We start from the raw sequence: 23,104 nt of genomic DNA on the forward strand, positions 1-23,104 counted from the left end.
TTATTTCCATTTTTTTTGTTCAGATATCCTATTCTAAAAATTGAGATATGCATAAAAGATTTCATCAATTCATATACCTTTCCATGCTTCACTCATGCATTCACTTTTGTATATTCATTTCAACCCCAGATTTCTCCTCAGAACATAAATAATTCTGTTTTCTGAAAAATCTGCCTGTTTTAAAGTAAACCTGAACATTCTATGTTGAGTTAATGATGAAATATCACTGACATTAGTGTATCTTAATCTAGACCATGAACAAATCATTGGTTATATCCTATTCATTCATCAAATATTATATTAGCTTTGTCATCTTCATGAACAAACCATTTTAGTATATTTAAGACATACTCCAAAGTGATCTCACAAATTCACACTCCTAACTGCCTAATTATTAAAACATTTAAGTAATAGATGAATATATTTTAATATTTATAATAGGCATTATACACAGTAAACAAAACACATCTCAAAAATTTGAACCTTCATGAAGAAAAACTTAAATTCACTAAGACAGTTAAGGAATTAATTGATTACAAGTTATTATTTTCTTCACATTGGGAGAACCACGTGAGAAAAGATACTGTGCACTCTAAAATCTGGTTAAACATCCTTCACATGTGACTTACCCTGCTGTGCTGCTTTATCATACACTTTCATATGAACAACACCAGCAGTTTTGTTTCGCAGGACAGTTGGGTTTCTTCCATCTTTTTTATTACAGGTGCCAATCTGAGCCAAGTTCTGGTCTGCCCACCAAAGCTTTTTATCTGTAAAATTTAGTTTCAGGAATTAGGAGGATCACTATCAAACTGTATGTGGTTGAGACCTAAGGTGGGAAAAAGCTTTTGAAGTTAATTCTGAGATCAGTTTTAAGGGAAATCACCTAAAGAGGTTATGGAGAAAATCTGAAGGAATTGTGCTATTAAGATTCTGCAGACAAGAAAGCAGTTTTCACCAGTTTTACTTTTGCTGAGACAACTGCTGATTTAAGGCTACCTGCGTAGAAAACTGCCTCATTTTTCATATATATGTGGAAATTCTAGTGTTACCCTAGGGAAGAAATTCATTTTCGCAAGCAAACAAAATTGCTTGAAATATTAAACGAAGTAGTTTATTAAAAAAAGTTATAATCAGTTATTAAGAAAGCCTGAAAAATTTGAAAAGCAGGCATTGCCTACCAAAGTTTCAGAATTACAAATTTAACAGCTTTGATTTCAAGCTCAAACTTCAGTAACTAATGGCTGAAGACTCTATCCAATCTGATTATCCCTGTCATGAGTCCTCAGTCCTTAAGTCCACACAGATGAATGATGAGATGGGCTCAGGGTTCTTCATTTCAGCCAGAAAAGATAATTACTGTAGAGGAACCAAAAGTAAACCCTTCAGCTGAAAACCTTTAAACCTCAGGAACACTGCCTTCCCAACAAATATCGTTCATTAACTTCATTCTCTTTTCAGCTAAAAGAATTATTGCCTATCCTGCAGTTTTAATATTTAAATAACAAATTTATAGAGCCACAGAGTTGAGTAATTTGTGATAGAAAGTGCAGATCTAAAAAATAATTTCCACTGTGGTAACTGTAAAAAGTTACAGCACAAAATAAAATATCTAGGAAAAATCCAAGGCATAGTCTCCACAAGTATATGGTAAAACCAGAATCTGTATAATGAAAAATATTCTAAATATCAAGATTTGGCAACACAAATGGAACTCTCTATTTAAACTTGGATAAGATTTAAAGAAATCCTGTAATTTTATGCATTGACTAGTCAGTCTAAAATTAAGCCATATATGAAATATTGGGAATTGGAGTTGGTTTTTTCCCTGTTAGATAATGACCCACAATCCTAAAGGTTAGGTGAACTTTTTCAATGAAATGTTTGATTGTGAGGAAGAGCTTTTATTCTTCACATCCTCTATGTGACCACAATTCAGAAAAGGCCATTAAATAATTTTGGTTAATTTAATTAAATTAACCAATTTAAATGATGACAGGTGTTTTGTGCATAGTAACATGAACTTACTGTTTTACATATCCAAACCCATTTATAAAAAATGAGTTGTGTTTTAAGACTGGGGTACAGGAAGAAAGCAAATTACATATGGTTTTGGCGATTTCATCCTTTAGTTCAAGTAATTAAATGGTTTAACCTTTCTTTGAGATTTTGTGAGAAATCTCAACTTTGGCTATGATTTCAACAACCTCCCCAAACCTGTCTTTGGCTGACCTGCCTGTCTCCATAGGAAAGGAAAGAAACAAAAATTTGAAATAACCAACTTGTTTTACCAAGAGATGAACACATGGCACGTACTTAATCAAGAAGTTTAATTACGAGTGATAATCTACACCACAAATATTTTCTTTTCTCCCTTTTGGTAATAAGTCCAGATCCAAACCCATTTTTACATCAGCAGCTGAATGTTCCACCAGGTACCTCTTTTGGTTTCTGAGCTATTCAACGAGACCACTTCTGCTTCCATGCAGAGTTTAGAGCGTCTAAACAATTCCCACCAGTGGTGTCAGACACCTGAGATCTTGGTGTTGTTCTCCTCTGGTGACAAAAATAACACTTCATAAACTCATTACTAATCCTAATGTACTTGACTGTGACTGCAGAGGTTGAGGAGCCTCCTACATCCCCTACACCAATATAAAGGACAAATAACAACAATTCACAAGTGAAGTATCAACAACACTCTTCAAAATGATTCTTTTACCTTCTGCTTTCGTTCTTGTTGATGTGAAACCTGGATAAACCTTTAAATAAAAGTGTAACTTACAAAATCTAACTGAACTAGTGTTTATTCTTCTCTTACATGGAATGGCACACTAAGATTTTTGAAGGCGACAAATAAAAGTAGGGAGATTTAAATGAGGAAGGTCATACAAATCCTGACCTAGTATAGTTAAAAATAAAGGTAAAAAATACAATAAAATACAATAAAAAATACAAAAAAAAAACCCCATCAATCTAAAAATCCATACCAAAATGCCCCCCCAAAAAAATTACAAAAATTCTGAAGTTCAGACACATTGAGGTCAAACCTCTTATGACTACCTGGCCAAAAACTTGCCAGTTATGTCATAAAACCTAGAGAAATAAATCTTTCAATTCTTCAGAAACTGCTAGATGACCAATAATTACCACTGCAATTGCAAATTAAAAAAAAACCAAAAAAAACCCCAAACAATTACACATCTATTTTTAATCGTAATTCAAAGTTAAATTTGGAATATTTGTCTCTGCATTACTGATATTCTGTTAGCAGCTAACTCATCTATGATGTCGAGTATACCAGATTAATTATTTCTATACTAATTTCAAAATATAGTAGGTGATTTTACAAAAAACCCACTTCAGCGTAAAGATAACTTGCTTTCACACACTAGGGAAGAAAAAATGCTGTTTTGGACCTTTAAACATCAAACTAAAGTGATTTATTTGCTTGGTTATGCTAACAAGAATGTTTCTTGATCACTAATTACAATCTTGTTGCTGAAACAGTGTTATAATATATATTAAAATTGTTGTATTTTTCCATTCTGTTGGGTAATTAACATTAAGCACTGCAACATATTGGGAAAGAGCAACTTCAAATGCCAAAAATTGCTACCCTAGGTTTGTGGACAGTCCTTTGGAGACTTCAAGTAGTACTCTGAATGCACATTTTGATGGGCCATTAGTTTTCATTAATGGTGGTTTGAGTATTTATGGAAGACAACTATGTACTGCACTTAGAACCGGGCAAATTGCCTAGATATATTTCATGTATTAATGCTAACGTAATGAATGGTGTTATGGCAATTAGAAGACTGATGACTTGGAAAATTAAGGTGTATGTGTTTGAAGTTCCCTGATCTGAGCAGCCCCTTTCACTTTGCAAACACATCTAGCAAAGTCACAGCCTTCTGAGCTACTAGGAAAGCATTCTGGTGTTTGTCTAGTTTTGAAACTTTATTTAGGATGAAACAAAAATCAAATAACCAATATATCATCTAATGCACAATGAAAGTAAACAGGAGCATAAATATATTTTGGTAATATTAACCTACATTTTCAGTCTAAAATGAAATACTATAATTGTTACTTTCTGTTTTGATGGCTTGATAATAAAACTTGATGGCTATATTTATATACAGTTTTTGTTCAAAAGATGTTCTTCCAATATCTGCATGCCCATTGAAAAGCTATTATGCATATTTGATTTTGTTGTATTGCTGATTGAGTTTTTTTACTATGAACTTGAACAGAAACAGCGCTTACACATAAAATCATTCACTACGTGGAGTTAGTCTATTTTATACTAAAAAAGACCAAATGCACAACAAATTGTATCCCCATTATACAATCTACATTATATTCCTATTTTGTAGAGACATGAGCTGAATTTTGTGGTTTTGTGTAAATTGTATTTCTGCGAGGACACGATACAAAATCCAACCAAATGCCTCCACCAAAACTGCTGACAGAAGCCTTCGGTGTGCCTTTCTTCTCAGCTACAGACTCACAGTTACTAATCAATACTTTTCTAGTTTCTCATTCAGAGTCATTTGTCATTCAAGAAACAACACTCCAGTTTGGAAACACATCAGATATTGCTGCGAGCTCCTCTGCAACTCAGATGATGTGAAATAATGACTATGCTCACCAATCCAGAAATACAGCTCTCACATCAAAGGAAAATTTCTAACCAGTTTCAATACCAGTCAAGGAACCATTTTTATTACGTAACTTTCAAAGCAGGAAATGAGACTTCATGCAGAATTCCAAATATATCTTTATTATTTGATCCCACTCAAAACACTGGCTACCAGGAAAATGGCTAAAATCAGATATTGAATGGTAAATTAAACTCAAACCTTAAGACAAATATAGGAAGTATTTTATTAATGTTGAAAAGAATTTTGCTGTACTGTATAAGACATTCAGAGGTTCTTTCACATGGAGCATGCTGAATATCAGAACGGGGGATCTATTTGTTATCAACTTATAAATTGTGCCAGCGGCAGGTGTTGAAAATTAAGCAGGGCACAGGGTGCTGTTAATCAGATAAACTTCTAAAATACTAGGAAAACCAGCAGAGGTCTTTGAAGGAAATAAAATGGCAAGTTTACATAGTAACAGAAGATAATTGCTATGACCAAATGCAAGACAACAACCAGTGGGAGGTACTAGACAAAGCATTCATGTGGTTTTGACTGATAGAGTAATTAAAAATGGTTCATGTTGCATGAATTGACATCTTGCAGAGTGAATATGGATTTAAAGACAAAGTGGTAAGAGTAGGAAAGCATGTAGGACTTCATAGATTTACAGCAATTTTTTTGTAATACAGAATGGCTTAGCAACAGCATTTTTTTTTTCGTATGCTTAAAGGCATGGAAAAAATAGCCATTTTGTACAGATCAAATGGAATATTATTTTCATCCCATCTATATCATGCTCACAAAGATTTAGCAAAAGCAGGCACCAAAAAGACTAGGAATTTTGCTCAGCATATTGAAAAAGAAAGATGACTGACACTGCTGAGTAGAAAACCAATAAATGAACGACCCAAAATTCAGAAAGATGTGAATTATATATTGTTCCCATTCCCTTCAGGATAAATCTGACAGTTACCTTGACACCAGCTTGTTTGCTAACATTATTTTTTATGTCTTATTACATTCTATAAGCTTCCACTAAAGAATGCAATAGTAGGAAAATGTTAAACAGAGCCTGGAAATGACTAAACAACAGCAAACATCTGAAAACAGAAGTGATAACCTCCAAATGGTTTCCAACAGCTGAACTCCAATACTAAAATAGATGAATTGAAAGCAATAAAAACAATCTGGAGATTGAGGGGTCATGCTAAAGGAGAAGCCTCATTGCTGGTGAAGCTCTGAACCACTCCATAAATTGTATTACAAAGCAAACCAAATACTGACTTCACTAGTAGTGTCTATTGAGTTCAAATCATAGAACAAAACCACGGAATGCCTAACTGCTTCTCTTTTCCAATACTGAAACTAACAGAATCAGAGATCAAGAAACTCCATCTATCAGAACAGCACAGATATTATCAAGGCAAACTAAAGAACTCTTGGTTGGGCCAAGCCTCTCCCAGTCATCACCTTTTTTATAGCCCTGAAAAATCTTCTGGAATGTGGAGGGCAAGATACAGCAAAACCCTCTGGGAACTGTCAGATCTGTGAGTTTTCTGTACAAAATTCTCTCCAGACATGGGGTGCATGGCCTTAGCTCTTGACACAGGCTGAGGAATGCTCTTTGGGTGTCTCTGAGGTCACACTTTCTCACAAGGAGATTGATGGCATGGGAAGATGCTTCCCAAACAGCTAAAGAAATTTTCAAAATCAACAGCTGAGGTGCTTGAAGAGACATCACTGGTGTAGCAAATTTATTAGGATCCTCAGAAAAATTCCTGAATTTCTTTCTCCTCCAGTGCACCTAGCCTTGGCAGGGAATGGGTGCATGGCAACCAGGGCTGTCTCAGACCACATTACCCATGCCCTCAATCTGCTGAGGTGCCCTCCGCTGTTCCCTTGTTTCAGCTCCTCAGTGCAGTAAAGGTCCTGGTGATCAACGAGTGACCAACTCTGTGACCCGGTGACACAACTGTGCAAAGGGAGTTTCAAAATACCAAACTCCAACTCCTTTTTCTGCTCAGTGGAAACATAACCCAACAACATGACAAGATCATACAATAAAATGTACCAATAAAGAAAGTTAGCTGTGCAAAACACTGCTTTTAGATGGGAAGACACTAAATTAAAAAGACAGAATAACGCAAAAGAAAGTTGAAGATTACAGAACTCTCCAGCAGTGAGCAGAAATTAAATTCTACAAAGCAGTTAAGGGTTTAGGCACAGGTATCATCTCTCCAGTCACTGATGAATTCAAATGGTACAAAAAAAGGTATCTCAGTATATTCACAGAGGAGAAATACTTCATCCATTCGTTATCGTGTTTACTGTGTTTTTAGATACAAGCAGTCAAGAAAATTTAGGAATAGGAGCAAAAATTATGCAATAAACATTACAATTATTGTGATTCACCTGCTAAAACCTCTGATTAAACTTGTAGACAAGCAGATCAGCAGGGGTATTACATTTTCATACACTATCACATTAAATCTTTCATTGGAACAAATTAGTCATTCTTCTTTAATTATATATTATTAGTTATGACCATTTATCAATTAAAGTTCTATTATCTTGCTTCAGATGGCATTGGATTTTCTGTTCTGACCCACTTTACATGCACAAAAGCCTGCTTGTAAGAAGCTGATGCACATCCACTCACTCTTTAGGAAAATAAATGCCATTTATACTACCACAGTATGTTCCCCAGTATGGAAACTTACAGAAGAAATGAATGCAGGAACTTTTCATGTTTTTCAGTCAGCACATACAATACTGTGATAAAATCGTATCTGCTTGTACTTTTTCTCCAGCAGCCTCAAACTCTTTGTAAGGTTTGTTCTCCATTTTTGACTAGAAAGAATTGTCATCACCCATAAAAACCAAGCATCCCAAACTATGAATATTAGAGGTACATGTGATAAAACCTACACAGCAGATATTCTTCCATCTGCAGATGTGCAAAAATTCAACTAATTTCATGCACCCTTCTTTACATGGCAGCTATAAACTCTTTATTTCCTGTCCCAGAGGAATGGCAGGGGAAGATCTGACACCACCACCAGCTCAGTGGCAGCATGAACAAAAACCCTTTACACCTCCTGGTAAAGACTTCCAACAGCTCCCCAGAGTAAGGGTCATTTATTCAGTCTACTTCCAGTCACAATCCAATCAATGAAAAACAATTTGTCCAAATGAACATTCATGATTCCGTTTGACACCAAACCTGCTCGTCTTTAGGAATGCACATATAAAACACCTCCAACAGATACTGACAGCATTTAGAGTTCAGTACTGGCCACATGGTGTATAAGAAATCCAATTTAGTAATTACCACTTTAAATATGACATCATTTACACCATGTGCAAAAAAATCATTAAATCTTGTTTCAGTTTCACTAGCACACCATCTATATGTACATAATTATTATTTGATTAGTAAATCAAATAAAATATTTAATAATAACAGAAAAATAATAAAATATTAAAAATAAGAAAATTATAACAATAATAAGAGAATATGAAAACATTTAAAAATATACTAAATATAAAAATTAATAATATAAAAATATTTCATAAAAAGACTGGCTGTTGATATCTCACTCATCCCCACAAAAGTCTGTTTATCAATTGAACTTTTTTTTTAATATCCAAGATAAATATAAATGATTTTTAAATGAACCAGAATAGTCAGTAATTTGTAGGAAACATGGAAAGCTCTGTCATCTCTAAAAATGCAGAAGCATAAGCATAAATTCTGAGTCAAACTGGAATTTCTTACTACACTCTGTCCCAGATACAGCAAGAACCAAGAGCTAAAGATGCATATGAGAAAAAGTCAATGAAGCAATATTTTAATAATATTCAGTTATCTACAATTAGCTGATTTTTTTTTCATTTTTCCTTATGCTACTGTTCTTTTGATTTTTCTGATGTTTTTGAACATCCTAAAAATCTCATATTTATGTAGTGTAACAAATAGAATATTTTTTTTTAAATCAATTTAATACATGGAATATGAGCAGACATCTGAAAATCCAAATCCTCAATTATCAATTCATAACCCAAAAAGTCTTCTCAAAGTGCCAGGCAATCCAAGAAAGCAGGAATATTCTGAACTAAATTGGAGGGATTGAGAAGAGGAAACACATCATGGATAATTCTGTGTAATAAACAGCATGACAGGTCCTTCCCCTTTTAAAATTCTTTACATGTGACTGTAGTAAATATAAGCAATCAATTTGTTACCTTCATTCCATATATATATGTATATATATATATATGCAAGTCTACATTTAGAAATATCCTTGTAATAGAGATTGCAAACTGTTCAACTGAACATAAAGAACTTCATGGGCAACACAGTCTGACTTGTGAATGTATTATTTACATAACACCAACAATAACTTCCCTAAGCTTTTTATATTTCATTATTAATTAGCTTTGAATAATTAAAAAAATATTATCACTGGACTTACCCATAATGGTTAAAGCTGTGGCTTTTGTTAACTCTTCTTTCATTGATTCAATTATTTCAAGATTACCACCATCCAAATTGCATCTACTTATGGTTCCATTTCCTGAACTGATCCAGTAAAGCTTGTTCTCCCCATAATCTATTGATAAACCTGTAATTAATGCATTCAACTTTAACTGTGGCTTTAATGGATGATATGCATTTATTGTTAAGCTGTTTTCATTATGAAAGTGCATTTTAGAAATATATACACACACAATTATGTTATCTAGTCACTCATCTAATTACACTTAAAAAAAAAAAAGAAAAAGAGAAAACTGAACTTGGTCATTTCCAACAAAAAAAAAAAAAGGGCTTTTGGAAAGATTAGTGCCTTTTATTTCTTTCAGCAGTTACCAAAATCAATGACTGACTGATGAAAGACCATTGTCTGACAATGAAGAATTACTTGAATAAGCTGAGGTCCTAAGCAAGGTTATTAGCAACTTGTAAATGCAAACCAGAATCCATCATTTATATTTTAAAATTATGAATACACAGAGACTTGGTAAACAACGTACTATTTGTGATTCAGAACTATAAAAAGTCTGTTCCCTCCCTGCTTAGGATGATGAAATACCAAAATCTAATCCAAACTCCTGATAAATTTATAGTATTACTTTTCATTTTGATTCATAGTGAACTGACCTCATAATCAGTTCTTTGGAGTTTGAAGCAAGAGAACTGTCAACATAAAGATACTTGCAAAATAAGCTACTAAATGAATAAAGTATAGCATTTTCTGAAAGTAAGGGTAAAGAACTAGGAGATAATGCATTTCAGACTTCTGTAATCCTTTAAAAATGTTCAAGAAGTGGTAGCAGGAGATTTTCCACAGTGAAATATTCTTGGCATGGTAACAATACCCGCCATAACAATTTGCTTTGCTGCTCCAGCTTTCCCAGAACTCATGCTAAGTACCCAGCAACAAGTTGCCAAAAAATTAGTGTATTTCACTGCATGGGTCAAGCTCTGGATATTGCACTGTAGTCTTTTTCATCCTGTGGAAAGCTGTTTTGCAAACCCTGACAGGAGAGAGCAGTGCCATGAGCTGCAGCCCTCACAGCTGCCATCGTGTCACTATTTCTTCATGCACGTTGGACATGGCAGGCCAAAAAGTGTCTGCTTTCTGAGCTTCTGAAAAACACCTTCCCAGTCCCTTTGTATCGGAATCTGTGGTATTGATAATTCCGAGATTGCAGAAAGTCTCTGTCTTTCAGCCCCATTGCCAAAGCAGAAGCCATTATTGGTCTGTGCTAGTTTCAAGGCTGTTTATTCTGTTTATCTCTAACATGTTCTGCTGCCCTGCCGCAGCTCTGTCCTGCAGGGCAGCGTGTGGGGCTCTGCCCTCAGTGGGATGTTACAAACATTAAATACCACAAACTACCTGTGCTGGATTTACAATAATGTGCCAATATCTGTCACCTACGTTGGACAGTGTGTCCCCAGCCTGAACCAACAGAAAAATGCCAACACCACAGTGAAACATGGAGGGCATGAAGAAGGAGAAAAAGGACAAGACACACCCAATTTCCTCCGTCTTGTCCCCTTTGGACCCCTAATCTAGAATCCTAAAATTTTACTTTTGCACCCATGTCACACTTATTTATTACTCATATCAAACACTCAGAGCTTGTAATTCATCCTGTAAGATTGAAAACTCTTTTCCATGGACAGAGATCACAGACAGTGTGTCTGGGGGCTCTGTCCAGGGGGGTTCCTGACCCCTGCCAGGGTCCCAGACCTGCCAGGGCAGCCAGAGGGAAGCCCTGGATTCCCACACCTTTGCAGGGACTGATCTTCCCTTCCACCTCTCTGCAAGGGTTTCACCCAGGAGGAAACATCACACGCTGGGGAGAGGATGTGGAGAAGTGCCTTCAGGAGTCTCATCTCACAGCGTCACATCCTCACGTTGTACAACCAGCAGAGAGCACAGGGAATCCTGGAGACAGGCACAGCACAGGGAATTCCCAGCACAGGGAATTCCCTGGGAAGATCAGTGTGGGTTAACAGGGAATACACCAGCAGGAAGGTGTCCCCTGCTCCGAGATGTGCAGCTTTGGGACCTGCCCAGCTCCTGCCCACGAGCAGCTGCCCACAGATTGCACCTGGGTGGGATCTGTTTGTGAGGCACTGCCAATGCCAGCTGAGCAGCAATTACTGTCCTGTCCTGACTGCTTTTATACTTCAGATATCCAGCTGGTGTTTCTTCACACAGGCACTCCAACTACACAGCAGCAACTGACATGAAAAACGTTCCTGTCTCCCTCTGCACAAGTCTAGCTCATTGTTCTCCCCCAAATACTTTCCATCTATTACCAAGCTTTGCAAAACTATGTTATTTCCAATGTAGGTAGAACATGTTAAATTAGATTTTTTTCAGGAATTGCCCTGCTTTACTAATGAAAACAAGTGGTTTATATGCAATAAGCATCACAGATATTCATGATGAATTCAAGTGTAGGTGACTGGCTTAAACTTTATGAGCAGCTAAAGTGAATCCGAGCATCAGGATTGGACAATATTGCTCTCAGGGAATTCAAATGGGCAAATGATTTGCCCAACAAAGTACAAAATTAAGCATGAATTCTGAATTCCTAAGAAGACAGATTGCTGGCACTACAATGGCCAGTTTTTGTATCAATAAATATATGTGTTAGCACTGGAGACTTTTAGAACTGCAGAATGGACCAGCAAACCATAAGTAGTTTGTACCAGTTAAGATAAACATAAATGACACCATCTATCTTCCTAAAACTATGAGTTCCCAAAATTTCCAAACTAAAAATACTCTTGGTAATAGAAAATACTGTATTTGAAAAATTGTCTCCTTGTTTTGATGGAACTCAAATAGGAAAAATAAATCCATCAGTTTTAATTCAGGTCACAGATTGGAAAATTCCCTTATTTTTCAAATTCTGAAATTTTGCATCAAGAAAATTAAATCAGTTACCCGGATATCCAACTCTAATAAAATGGATATTTGTCTTTTTCAGTAATCTACCTGAGAACTCCCCAAACATTCAAAATTAGCACTGCATGAATTAGAGCTCCACTTATAGAAAAAGATAATTTTCTCAGTGCACAAATGACATATTAAATTAAGGTTTTATAACTGCTACTTTCTAAACCTTAAAGGTTTTGTTGTTCTTAGCATGGGACTGTCTTATGTTAATGGTAAAAAAAACATTTAAACCATTGAAACTAGCATTTTGCATATATTTTAATTCAGTTTGATATTGGAAACTCTAAGCATTGTGATTTAGGACCTTGAGATCTCCGAACACAAAATATTCAGAGCAAAGTTTTGCACACAGCTGTCCTTAATATTGTTCTTATGGTCTTAAAAGTGCTTGTTCTTCACCTTAAAATTAGTGGGTTTGCCACTCTTTTCTCTCTAGATAAAAATGTAAAATAGTTAATTGTCTCTTCAAGTGGATAGACAGATAATCTTATCAACAATAAAACAGTTATCAAGTAATCTACAAAAAATTAATTGAATTTAGGGTGTAAAATGCATGTAATGCGTCTCTTATGCCAAATTTATTGAATTCTTTACATCACTTTCACTTCACTTGCTTGCATTCCGTTTTAAAAAAATAAATGTTTTAAAATCACTTTATTGGTGGTCCATTAACAAGGCAGCAATAATTGACAGAACTACTTTAAGTCTCTAAAGAATGAAATTATCTACCAAAAGAGACTTGAATAAAACGAAAAAATATACATAGAAATAACTTTTTTCCTTTTTTTTCCCTAGTGCCATAATTTATCATCAGGCTATGTGAATCCCCAAATGCTAATACTGAGGCTGTCATAATATGAAATGCATGCTTAAACTGCGGCTTTTTTCTCTGTGTGAAAAGGTGAAGGCCAGTTTATATTTTGATTATGCAGCTGAGAATCTGGAGAGGAAGGATCCACATTTGTACACAAAGCATCCTCTCACATATATCCATGACTTATTCAAACCCTGACCTCCACATTTTTGTAACCATGATACAAATATGGGGAAATAGGGATGGGCTCTCCTTCAGTCTACTATAGTCTTAGAAGTCAATAATACTCCACTAAATCAGTGGATTTCAGTTAGAACAGGCCAAAACCAACTTAAATTGTGAAACACAACAGTAACACGAGTGTTGTTCATATCTTTATGTCTGTTCTTATCACTGTACATGAAAAACATCATTGTACATTTAAATAGAAATTCAAGATAATGTCCATAACAGATCACTCTCCATTAAAAAAGAAACAGGAAAAAAGGTATTTACCAACAGGATCTTTTTGATTCTGAAAGAGTATTTTACTGTTGCTGCCATCCATGTTTGCCATGTTGATTGTGTTGCCATCCGTCCAGTACAGCTTCCTGAAGAAGAGAATTTACATATTTACAATATTGCGTTGTGCACACAGTGTTTCTAATGAGTCAGCAGTGAAAACATTCACCAGCTTAGGAGACAAAGTGCACAACTAATAGCCACATGATTTAATCAGCAGCTTTCTAAAGGAAGCATTCAGTCAAGATATTTTCAGTAAAATTTTTAAAATTCATGCTTTTAGGTTGGAAAGAAAGCAGAATGGCCAAACTTAAAATATAAGTGAAGAGCCATCTTCTGATGAGCTTTACTGCAGTTTGTTTATCACAGCCATGGATACATTACCCTTTTACTGGGTGAACTGCAAGACACTGGGGTTTGTCAATTCCATGGATGATTGAGGTTTTCAAGGAACCATCCAAATGTGCCACGTTAATTTGTGTTTCATCAAATTCTGAGCTAATCCAATATAAATTACGGGATATCCAATCCACTGCAAGACCTCTGATACTCTGAATATCTGCAGAAAGAGAAAGCAGGTTGTTTGATTTTCTTTCTAGATTGTTGTCAGTGTTAGGGTTAAAAAAAATATTCTACAGTGTGTTAACAATACGCAATATTCTGTTCAGATGTATTTATTAACTAGTTGGCAAGAACTAAAAATTTTAATTTTTCTTCCTGAGCCTGATACACTAAGAACATGAAAATCACACTGAATATTCACAGCATGAAACCTATTGTCCCAAAAAATTAATCAGAGATGCTGAACTTCTGCATTGTGTTTTTCTACTTCAGAAAGCATTTACTGCTCAGTGGCATTCTAAAACAATGCTATGCTGAAATTTAAAAGCTTCCTTCCTTCTTCAGCTCCACAAAGGCTCAGTACAAAGGATCTGGATTAAAAGCACTGGTCTATAGCATAGTCCTGTAGCTTTTAAGTACCCGTGTCACTCGAGAGGTTTACTGGTTTTACTTTTGAAGGCTTCAAAAGTAAAAAAGGAATAAAGGCAGGAGCCTTCTTCGATATGGCAAAACATCTGTCAGCCAATGGGAAGCATTCTTTATTTTGTTTTCCTGGTGTTCACAGCTTTTACTTTTCATATTAAGTGGTTGTTTTTTATAAGATATACAAGACTTTGTTCACTTTTCCCTTCTGGTTCCCTTCCCCATGAAGGAGCAGCTGTGGGGGGCTGAGGGTCACAGCACCAGAATTACCTGAGGCAGCAAAACAGGAGTATGATGTGAGTGATTTGGTAACTTGATGGTCTTCCTTAGCAAGGTATTTAAAGAAATGTCAATCTGTGTTAAAATCTGCCTGAAATACTGGGTGTAAAGTCACTGCTCCATCTCTAGGTCCCAACACACCCCTTTGCCCTGAGTTAACACTGGTTGGCATCTTTGTGGAGAAGGAAGCAGGCCAAGGGTGATTCAGTGATTCATTATAATTCATCATTTATACACATCTCCTGTCAACTCAACATGGTAATTTGCCCTGACAGGATTATTGCCCTTGACAAACTGACATGGAAGTGGCTGAGGACTGGTTTGCAGGTCCAAAAGGCTGAGCAGTGATTGGGCATTAGGAAGTTTGCCAACCTCACAGAATGCATGAAGGACACCAAACACACAGTCCTTGACCCATTTTAAATTGCTCCCCTGCCTTTCTGTTTTTTTGTGGGTTGTTTCTGTTTTTTTGTGGGTTTTTTGGTTTGTTTTTTGTTTGTTTGTTTGTTTGTTTTTATTTTTTTTTCTTGTAGAATCTAGGAAATAATAATTTTATACTCTTAGAAAGATTAAAGCATGACTTGGCATCTTTGTGACACTGGCATAAGACTTCACCCAACGAGAATCCCATTATTACAAAGTTTCTTATATTCTTATAAGAAGTATAAAAATATAACTGTAAGCAAATGAGATAGTTTATACATAATAAATAGTCTTTACACCATTTTGATATACCAGAACATTGTAATTTTCTCAAACTTATTATATGAATGTTACATCTGGAACAAAAAAAAAAAAAAAAAAACAAAAAAGAAATCAAAACAAAACAAACCAAGCCACAGAAAACTACCACAGAAGCTACCATATAATAAAAGGAATATGAAAGAATAGTAGATTTCTTTTGGTTTCATTAAGTTCCTTGACAAGTTCAGTGGTTTTTCAATAATAAACAACATTTTTATTCTACTACTTTTTGAAAAAAAGCCAGCAACAAGTCCCTCTGTTGGGCACCTGAATTCCTGATATAAAGATCTCTAGGAGGCATTCTAAGCCTTGTTCTCTTTACTGGGACTGAAAAACATATCTGATAGTTAATAAAGTTTTCTCGGAAATAGCAGGGGAAAAGAAAAAGTAGCCACACAAAAATAAATGAATTCACAGTCTAGAAAATGGGGAAATTGCCATTTTTGTCCAAACATTTCCCAAAATGTGTTAACACAGAAGTAATTTCTTCTAAAATGACACAAGGGGCAGAGCTTGAACTATTTATTTTCTGAAGCCCCCAGATAATCAAGAATCAAGTGTATGGTTTATTTGTTCTCCAAGTCAGAAAAGGTCTGATCTTAAATAACTCAGCTATTTCTTTTCTCTTCTTCCCCACCAAACATTCCTTAGCTCTTGGGGAACCAGAGTTAGCAAAATTTGCTTTCACATAATCGGTTTTTCCGATTTTCAAGCAGGTAGGTACATTACAAAGTAGAACAATGAGTGCTTCAAGGAGGGGAATTGACAGTGGTTGGAAACAAAAAACAAATGTAACCAAGGACAAAAAATGGTTTTAACTTCAGTACCAGGGCTACTTGAACTTTCTGTTGAAGCAATCAGATATAGACTTTATATTCATTAAGTTTCTATACTTATGTACATATTCTGTACAGAAAAAAAAAAAAACAAAACCAAAAAACCCAAACCAAAATTACCAGTCTGCCATGTTGTGGATTCACCAATGGTCCCAAAGCTGAGAGATTTACATGGACTAGAAAAAGAAAAGAACCCTGAAAGAGCCAATTTCATTTCTAGCTCAACATAGGTAGCCAAAGGACACAGGAAATTCCTCAGTGCAAAGCTATGTCAGGATACTGTGCTTCTGCTTTTTTTCTTTATTCTTTTTACCTTCAAGTCATTAATTTCCTTTTTTTTTTTTTTTTTACTACACATTTCAATCTTGTACAAAATCAATGCAAAATTACATCTCAATTTGTTTACATAAAATTGAATTATCAATCAATAAAGTGAACCAGTATCCTAAAGCAAATTCTGCTTGCTTATTGTTTAGATCAATTATCCAATACCAGGGCAAGGTACGCATACCAAGAACCTGCATGCTCCTATTTTAGCATGCTCGTTTCCCTAGAAGGAATTATTTTTACTTCAATGCTGTGCTGTTTACCTCTTGAAATAATGGTTTCTAAGCCAGTCCCGTTGATGAAGGCACGTTTGATGGTCTGTGTTTTCACATCAGTCCAGTACAAACGTTCCTCAACAGCATCAAAATCTATGACTGTCACATCATCAATGTCAGGAACTGTGAAGGCAGTGATGAAGTTGAAATATGGGTTTTCTATGTCCACCCCTCTTATTTCTGAACGCCTTGCATAAAGAAGAAACTTCTTTCTTTCTGTTAGAAAAAGGGAAAACGTCATTCCTCATCCTCTTCGTAACATCTCTAACAGAAATCAAAGTAATTCATTTGAGAGCACTTTACAAATGTGTAGATGACATTTATATATGTGATTAAACAGCACCAGAAAACCTGCAGCCTAGTGACACTTGAGACAGAATGTTATAGAGCATAAAAATCACAGAAAAAATATAAGAATTCTGTATATTGGACATTATTGTCATGCCTCTAAATCAATATGGTCTTATGAGTGTAAAAGAAAAAAAATGTTGAAATTGTTATTTTAAACATTTCACCCCCTTTAGTCCACTCAAACAAATCCTGTTTCACCTGCACATTGTAACAGATATTAACATTTGGTATCTCAGGGTATCAGATTCTCTGTAAAAGGGAAGTGATGCCAACAGCAAATGTCTGTGTGTGAAAAGCAAAGAGGGCAAATTGGTTATTCTAATTCACACCTTCACTAGGGAAAAAGGATGATGAATTAAAGGCAAAGCAGAGCTCTCTTTTTAATCTCAAAACTCTGAATAGTTGGAGCAACCACCTGTAAATGAACAGTAAAAGTAACTTTTACTGCAATATCCGTGACATGCCAAAATATTACTTTCTTTTCTATTTCTTGAATGTTATAAATCAACAGTAAAAAGGATTATTTAGTACAAGGTTTTATAGATAATACACACGGTTATTTGACATTTCAAGGGCTTTTAGAGCTTAAAAGTGTGTATTGCAGTTTTTTTTATAAAACTCCCCTGCAAGGATGCACTTCTAATATTTACTCTTTGTTTTTTAATCCTTGAAAATGAAACTAAGACAACTCTAGAGCAGGTAGGGATTTAAGCTATTAAGCATCTTTTTGTTATTCAGCTTACCTGACTGGGAATGCTGGGATGATGCACTTTTCAGTATAAAGCTTTCTGTTTTGCAGAGATAAATTTTATGAACACATCACACACACCCCAGCAGCACAAAGGAACAGCTGTGGCAGCAAATATCAAAGCCCCACAGACCTCAACTATTAAAATAAGTCATCGATTCTCAAAAAGCAGCTTCTCCTTTAAAATTCACCATTAAAAAGCACTGTTGAGATTTTATTTTTAACATTCATTTGCTCATTGATTCTAAAATCAATGCAATTGCCAGGCTGTTGGAGGAAAACTTACCATAACATGTCTTTTTGTCTGAAGACAGTTTCATCAGGTGTGGACAGGCACAGGCAGCACTTCTGTTGTGATTGATCAGACACATGTGAGAGCAGGGACCCCTGCCCTCGTTAGCAGAACATGGGTTGGGAGCTGGAACAAAACCATTGAAACACACAACATGTAAAAACACTTGTTCAAACCAAGGCTTGTCAAACAGCTGGGAGAGGGGAAAAATTCTGTCTGAAGACAAACAGCCTAAGTGATTAGCTCAGCTTGTTCTCTAATAATTTTTACAGGCTAATATTCAACTCTAGTGCAAGAATATATATATATATTTATTTATATACATATACATATATATATAATACATATATTTAATTTTTTGTTTTGTTAATACAGCCACAGTTTATAACTGTAACTTTAGGAAGCCACTGGATATAATTTTCCCACGGCAATATTAATTTTGCAACCTTTCCATAAGATTTAAAACTTACACGCCTAATCAAGACACGCGGAAAAAAAAAAAAAGTCAATATGATGTGGACCTGAAAAACAGATTTAATTGTGTGAAAACATTTGGCAAAGCTTAGATTATGAGATGGACTATGGTAAATTCAATTTTCTTCTCAATTTGATTTCATTACTGGAATATTAGTTGGAAATCTAGCACAGAAATAGAATCTGAAAGGGGAAAAAAAACCACAACAAACCAAAAAAACACAGGAAAGTATTTCTGCTTTTTTCAAAGTAAAATTCTCCTAAGTGTAGGTTTTCAGAAGTTGCTTCCTATAGCTCAGTGATAGAATAAGATGTGCTAAAACTGCTTTAAAGAGCAGGAAGAAAGCTGACCAGGGAGGACCCTCTTAGCCTTACAAAACCTGGAAATGGTTCTTATCATCTTCATTCCTTGTTATAAACCCCAAAGCTCCAGAGCACTGCTGAAGAGACATTTCAAGCAAAAACAGAAAGTAATGTTGACTCTTCCTTTTGTAAGAAAAAACCCTTTGAAAATTAACACTGATGACAAGGGAAGTGAGATTGACTGACTCAAAGACAAACTTATAATTAAAAAAACCAATTAGTGTAGAATATATTCCTCTAATATTGTGCTAGTCTGCAGTACAAGCAACTAGATAACCACAGCAATCTAATGTATGAATTTCCTTAAAAAATAAATTTGCCTCAAGTTCAATCACTAAAATTTGAATACCAACTTTTCTTCATGAACCATTTTTTTTCCACCAGTGCATGCTTCCTCAAATTTATCCAGGAGTTCCTGAATCCTTTAACTACTTACTTGTCTAACCCATACTGTGGGAAGAAAGAAGCTTTCAAAATCTTGCATAAACAGGATAATTACAATTGTAGCCATTATTCTATTTAAAAAAAAAACAAAACCAAAAACAAACTCCCCCGCCACCCCAAAAAAAAAAGAAACAACCCAGGCTTTTAATATTTTTCTATAAAATCATCCCATTTGCCCCTTTTAAGCACTGGCAGCACTGGAAGCCACTCAGCCTTTCCCAGGGACTAAAAAAGAGGAATGTTTATTTAACATCACTGTTCTTGTATCAATAGGAACCCAGAGAAAATCTGGGGAGATCTCTTGTAAGAAGGTCACAACTTCATGTGGAAGAAAAAGAAAAAAGTTGAAGAAAAAACCTTGAAGTTATCAAGGCTCAGGGAGCCTTTCCAATTATTAATAAACTATTAGTAGAGAGAAGTCATCTATCCCTATGAAGTACACATCAGGAACAAAGAACAACTTGGAGTTTTGAAAATATTGTGAAGGAGATCATAGAATCATTTATGCTGTAAAGGGATATCAGGAGACCAGCTAGAGATTCAACCTCCTGCAATTTTTTGGCAAATTTTTTTCACAGGTGCTGCAAGACAGTAAAAATCTAGTCTTGTGTTTTGCAGAGAAGCATTTCCTTTCCTTTATTTGCCAATACAGAGCATTAATTTCTGTGGAATCTCAACCTTTCTGTATGCATACAACTATCTCTGACAAGGATTTACTTTGGGCCTAAGAATAATTAATCCCTGCATTGTCTTTCCAGGCAAATAGGGCTTTATGGAATGGAATATATGGAATTTAAAAAAGAGGAACAGACAGAAGAAAAAAATAAAAGGCATGTTTGTTAATGATTTTAAAGAAAGTGTTGTAGTTCAAGTGTGCTCCAAGCACCCAGTGCAATTTGTGTACTGTTCACATCACAACTCCCTCCATATTGCACAGAGCACAAAATTGGTAGGAAAATAAATGTTATAAAGCAGATGTGTTTGTTTCCACATGAATGCACCACTCTAGGAGCAAAGTACCATGATCTAAACATTACTTCTAGCAGCACATATTTATATATTCCTTTCATATTCATACTGATTTCATGGAATAACAGCTAAGCCTGCTCTTTATTTCCTAATAAAAACTAATTCTCCTAAGGGCACATTGTTATTGCTCTGACTTTCAAACATTTGGCTTTTTTTATTTCTTGTGCTCATTCTAACACTTCTATTTCTATTTTGAATAACCTCATAAGCATTTGTTACTCACCTTTTCCGTGCCATTTATGATTTCACAGGCTGCCACCATACAGAAGCCTGTCTATAAATGGAATTTCCAGCAGCATCAGCCAACCTGTCCCCAGAGCAAAACCTGTCCCATACTCTTGATCAGCTAGTCAGGCTTTATTGATGTGCTGGATATGATCTGTATACATTATTCCAGCTGTGGGAGTGATATGGATTTATACAGCACCACAGTTCACTACCTGTGCTGCTTTATTCCTTTCCTAATCATTTCCACCAATCTATTTCCCTTTTGATCACAGCAAGCCACAGATCTGGCATTTTCCCTGACTGGCCAGCCTTTTTCATTATTTGATTGATTTGCAGTGCTGATTGCTTGTCAGTCTGTTTGTCTCACAGTGCTGTGCACAGGTGTACACACGTCAGGGTTGTCACATTGCTTCCTGGCTGCTCTCTAAAACTTCATTTAAACAAAATGCTTATTTTTCTTGACCAGTAACCCTTAAAAACAACCCCCTCAGACATTCCATCACCAGCTGACAAACGAAAACTTACTCTGACAACCTCTCAATATGCATTTCCTATGGCCAACTTATCCCCTGCATTATCTTCATGCTGAGCTTGTCCCTTTGTGGCACCAGATTTCAGCAAGACAAAGTTTGATCTTGCACTTTAACAGAGCAAAAAATGTTTGAATTCTGCCTAAACCTTCAAATATCTGCACTACAGTCACATCAAAAGGTGCTTTCAAATTGCTGACAATCGATTCCCACTCATATTTAAAACCAGTTACAGATCAAATCCTCTGCTCACTGTCAATACTTCCAATAGAATTGCTTTTCCTAAGACCAAAGTACTCAGCCAAGTTAAATCTTTATACTGCCTGATTATATCTGCTTATTTTAATCTTTAAAATTTACAGATTAGGACTGATCAGATGTGCAAGTTCTAAACTATATATTTATTTCCTCTAATCACTCTGTTTCAGTTTTTAAACATTCATTTCAAAAATTAGTCAGTTCATATTCACCACAAAACTAAACAAACAGGAATACTCTAAGAACAAATCACAATTCTTGAAAAAGCTCAGAAAAACATATGTTATTATATATCTATAAAACATATATACTATAAATATAAGTAAAATAATAATATACATTTTTTGTATATATATTTTGCATTATTTATAATACACATACCAAACTTTCTGCTAGTTTTGAAGTAAAAAGAACATATACAAGGTTGACATAAGATCTCAAAGTAATAAGTTTTTTTTAGTTCTTCTCATCTTAAGTTACATAATTATGAAAGAGCCCAGTGGTGCCAATATACTATGTTTATTATTGTACTGTTTGTCCTGATTTCAAGATAAAAAATTAATCTGCAGAAAGAAAAATAATGTCATAGCCATGTCTGGTTTTTCATTTTAATTCAAATTAATGCCTTGGAAAAATGAAGAAAAAAAAAAAAAAAAAGGAAAAGTGTGAGAAACTCACAGCTTTGTGTTTTCAAGATGTGATCCTTTCAATGCTCTGTATTTACCCCTCTTATCACCATCCTCAGTAGTGCACTGCTACAACTTCTAAGATAAACTTTGTTCTTTGCAGCAGGTGGATTTTTAAAAGATAGTCAATAGTTGAAAAATTTTTTAAAATCTTCCTAGAAACCCTGTTTGCCATTTAACAGCACTCCTGACACACAACTTTGATTCTGGGAAGACAAGTGGGGCTCAATCTCACATTCCTGAGAATATTCTGCATTAGGAGAGAAGTTTCCCCAAAAATCACCCATGGTTTGCTGACAGCTGAACTTATCATCCATACAAACATCTCACTTTAACTTTGCTACCTTAAATTAGCATCTGTCCTAGACTGACTCAAATAAAATTGCTTTAGGCTAGGAGAGTTTATTTAGCTCTGCTCTACTTCATTTCAATCAAAATAACTTCCTTGATATATGTATTAAAAGCTAATAAACTTTCACCCACGTAGATGACCCAGATGGAGACGAAAATGCAAAATGTTCATCATGCAGTGCTCTACTCATATTGTCAATTTGCAGTGTAAATCTACTCCTAATTTTATTTTAGGGTTCTAACCTGCACACTGTCTTGTTCATTTATTGCAAAATAGCTACAAATTTAAAGGAAAATTTAACAAGTAATCAGGCAGTATCATAATTTCTTTAGCTCAACTAAAAAGGTACTGCAGATTTGAAGAAAAAAATTGCTCCTGCTGGAAGACAATAATTTAGAGCAAACTAAGAATGCCAAACATAAATCAGAATCCAGTGCTTTCTACATCATAAATTAAAAG

General features: G+C 35.1%; 1 protein-coding gene across 4 annotated transcripts in view; it reads right to left on the bottom strand.

The window, feature by feature from the left end:
* Window positions 1–23,104, bottom strand: part of LRP1B (LDL receptor related protein 1B) — a 630,666-nt gene that overhangs the window by 152,625 nt on the left and 454,937 nt on the right. For all 4 annotated transcript variants that reach the window (XM_041717598.2, XM_032749504.3, XM_072931733.1 and 1 more), the window contains 6 exons: window positions 18,276–18,407; window positions 16,879–17,106; window positions 13,830–14,004; window positions 13,440–13,534; window positions 9,128–9,277; window positions 630–770 (listed from right to left, as the gene is read on the bottom strand). In XM_041717598.2, coding sequence (XP_041573532.2) covers window positions 630–770; window positions 9,128–9,277; window positions 13,440–13,534; window positions 13,830–14,004; window positions 16,879–17,106; window positions 18,276–18,407 — 921 coding nt within the window. The remainder of the gene's footprint in view (window positions 1–629; window positions 771–9,127; window positions 9,278–13,439; window positions 13,535–13,829; window positions 14,005–16,878; window positions 17,107–18,275; window positions 18,408–23,104) is intronic.

This window comes from Taeniopygia guttata, chromosome 7 (genome assembly GCF_048771995.1).
Source record: "Taeniopygia guttata chromosome 7, bTaeGut7.mat, whole genome shotgun sequence".
Taxonomy (NCBI): Eukaryota; Metazoa; Chordata; class Aves; order Passeriformes; family Estrildidae; genus Taeniopygia; species Taeniopygia guttata.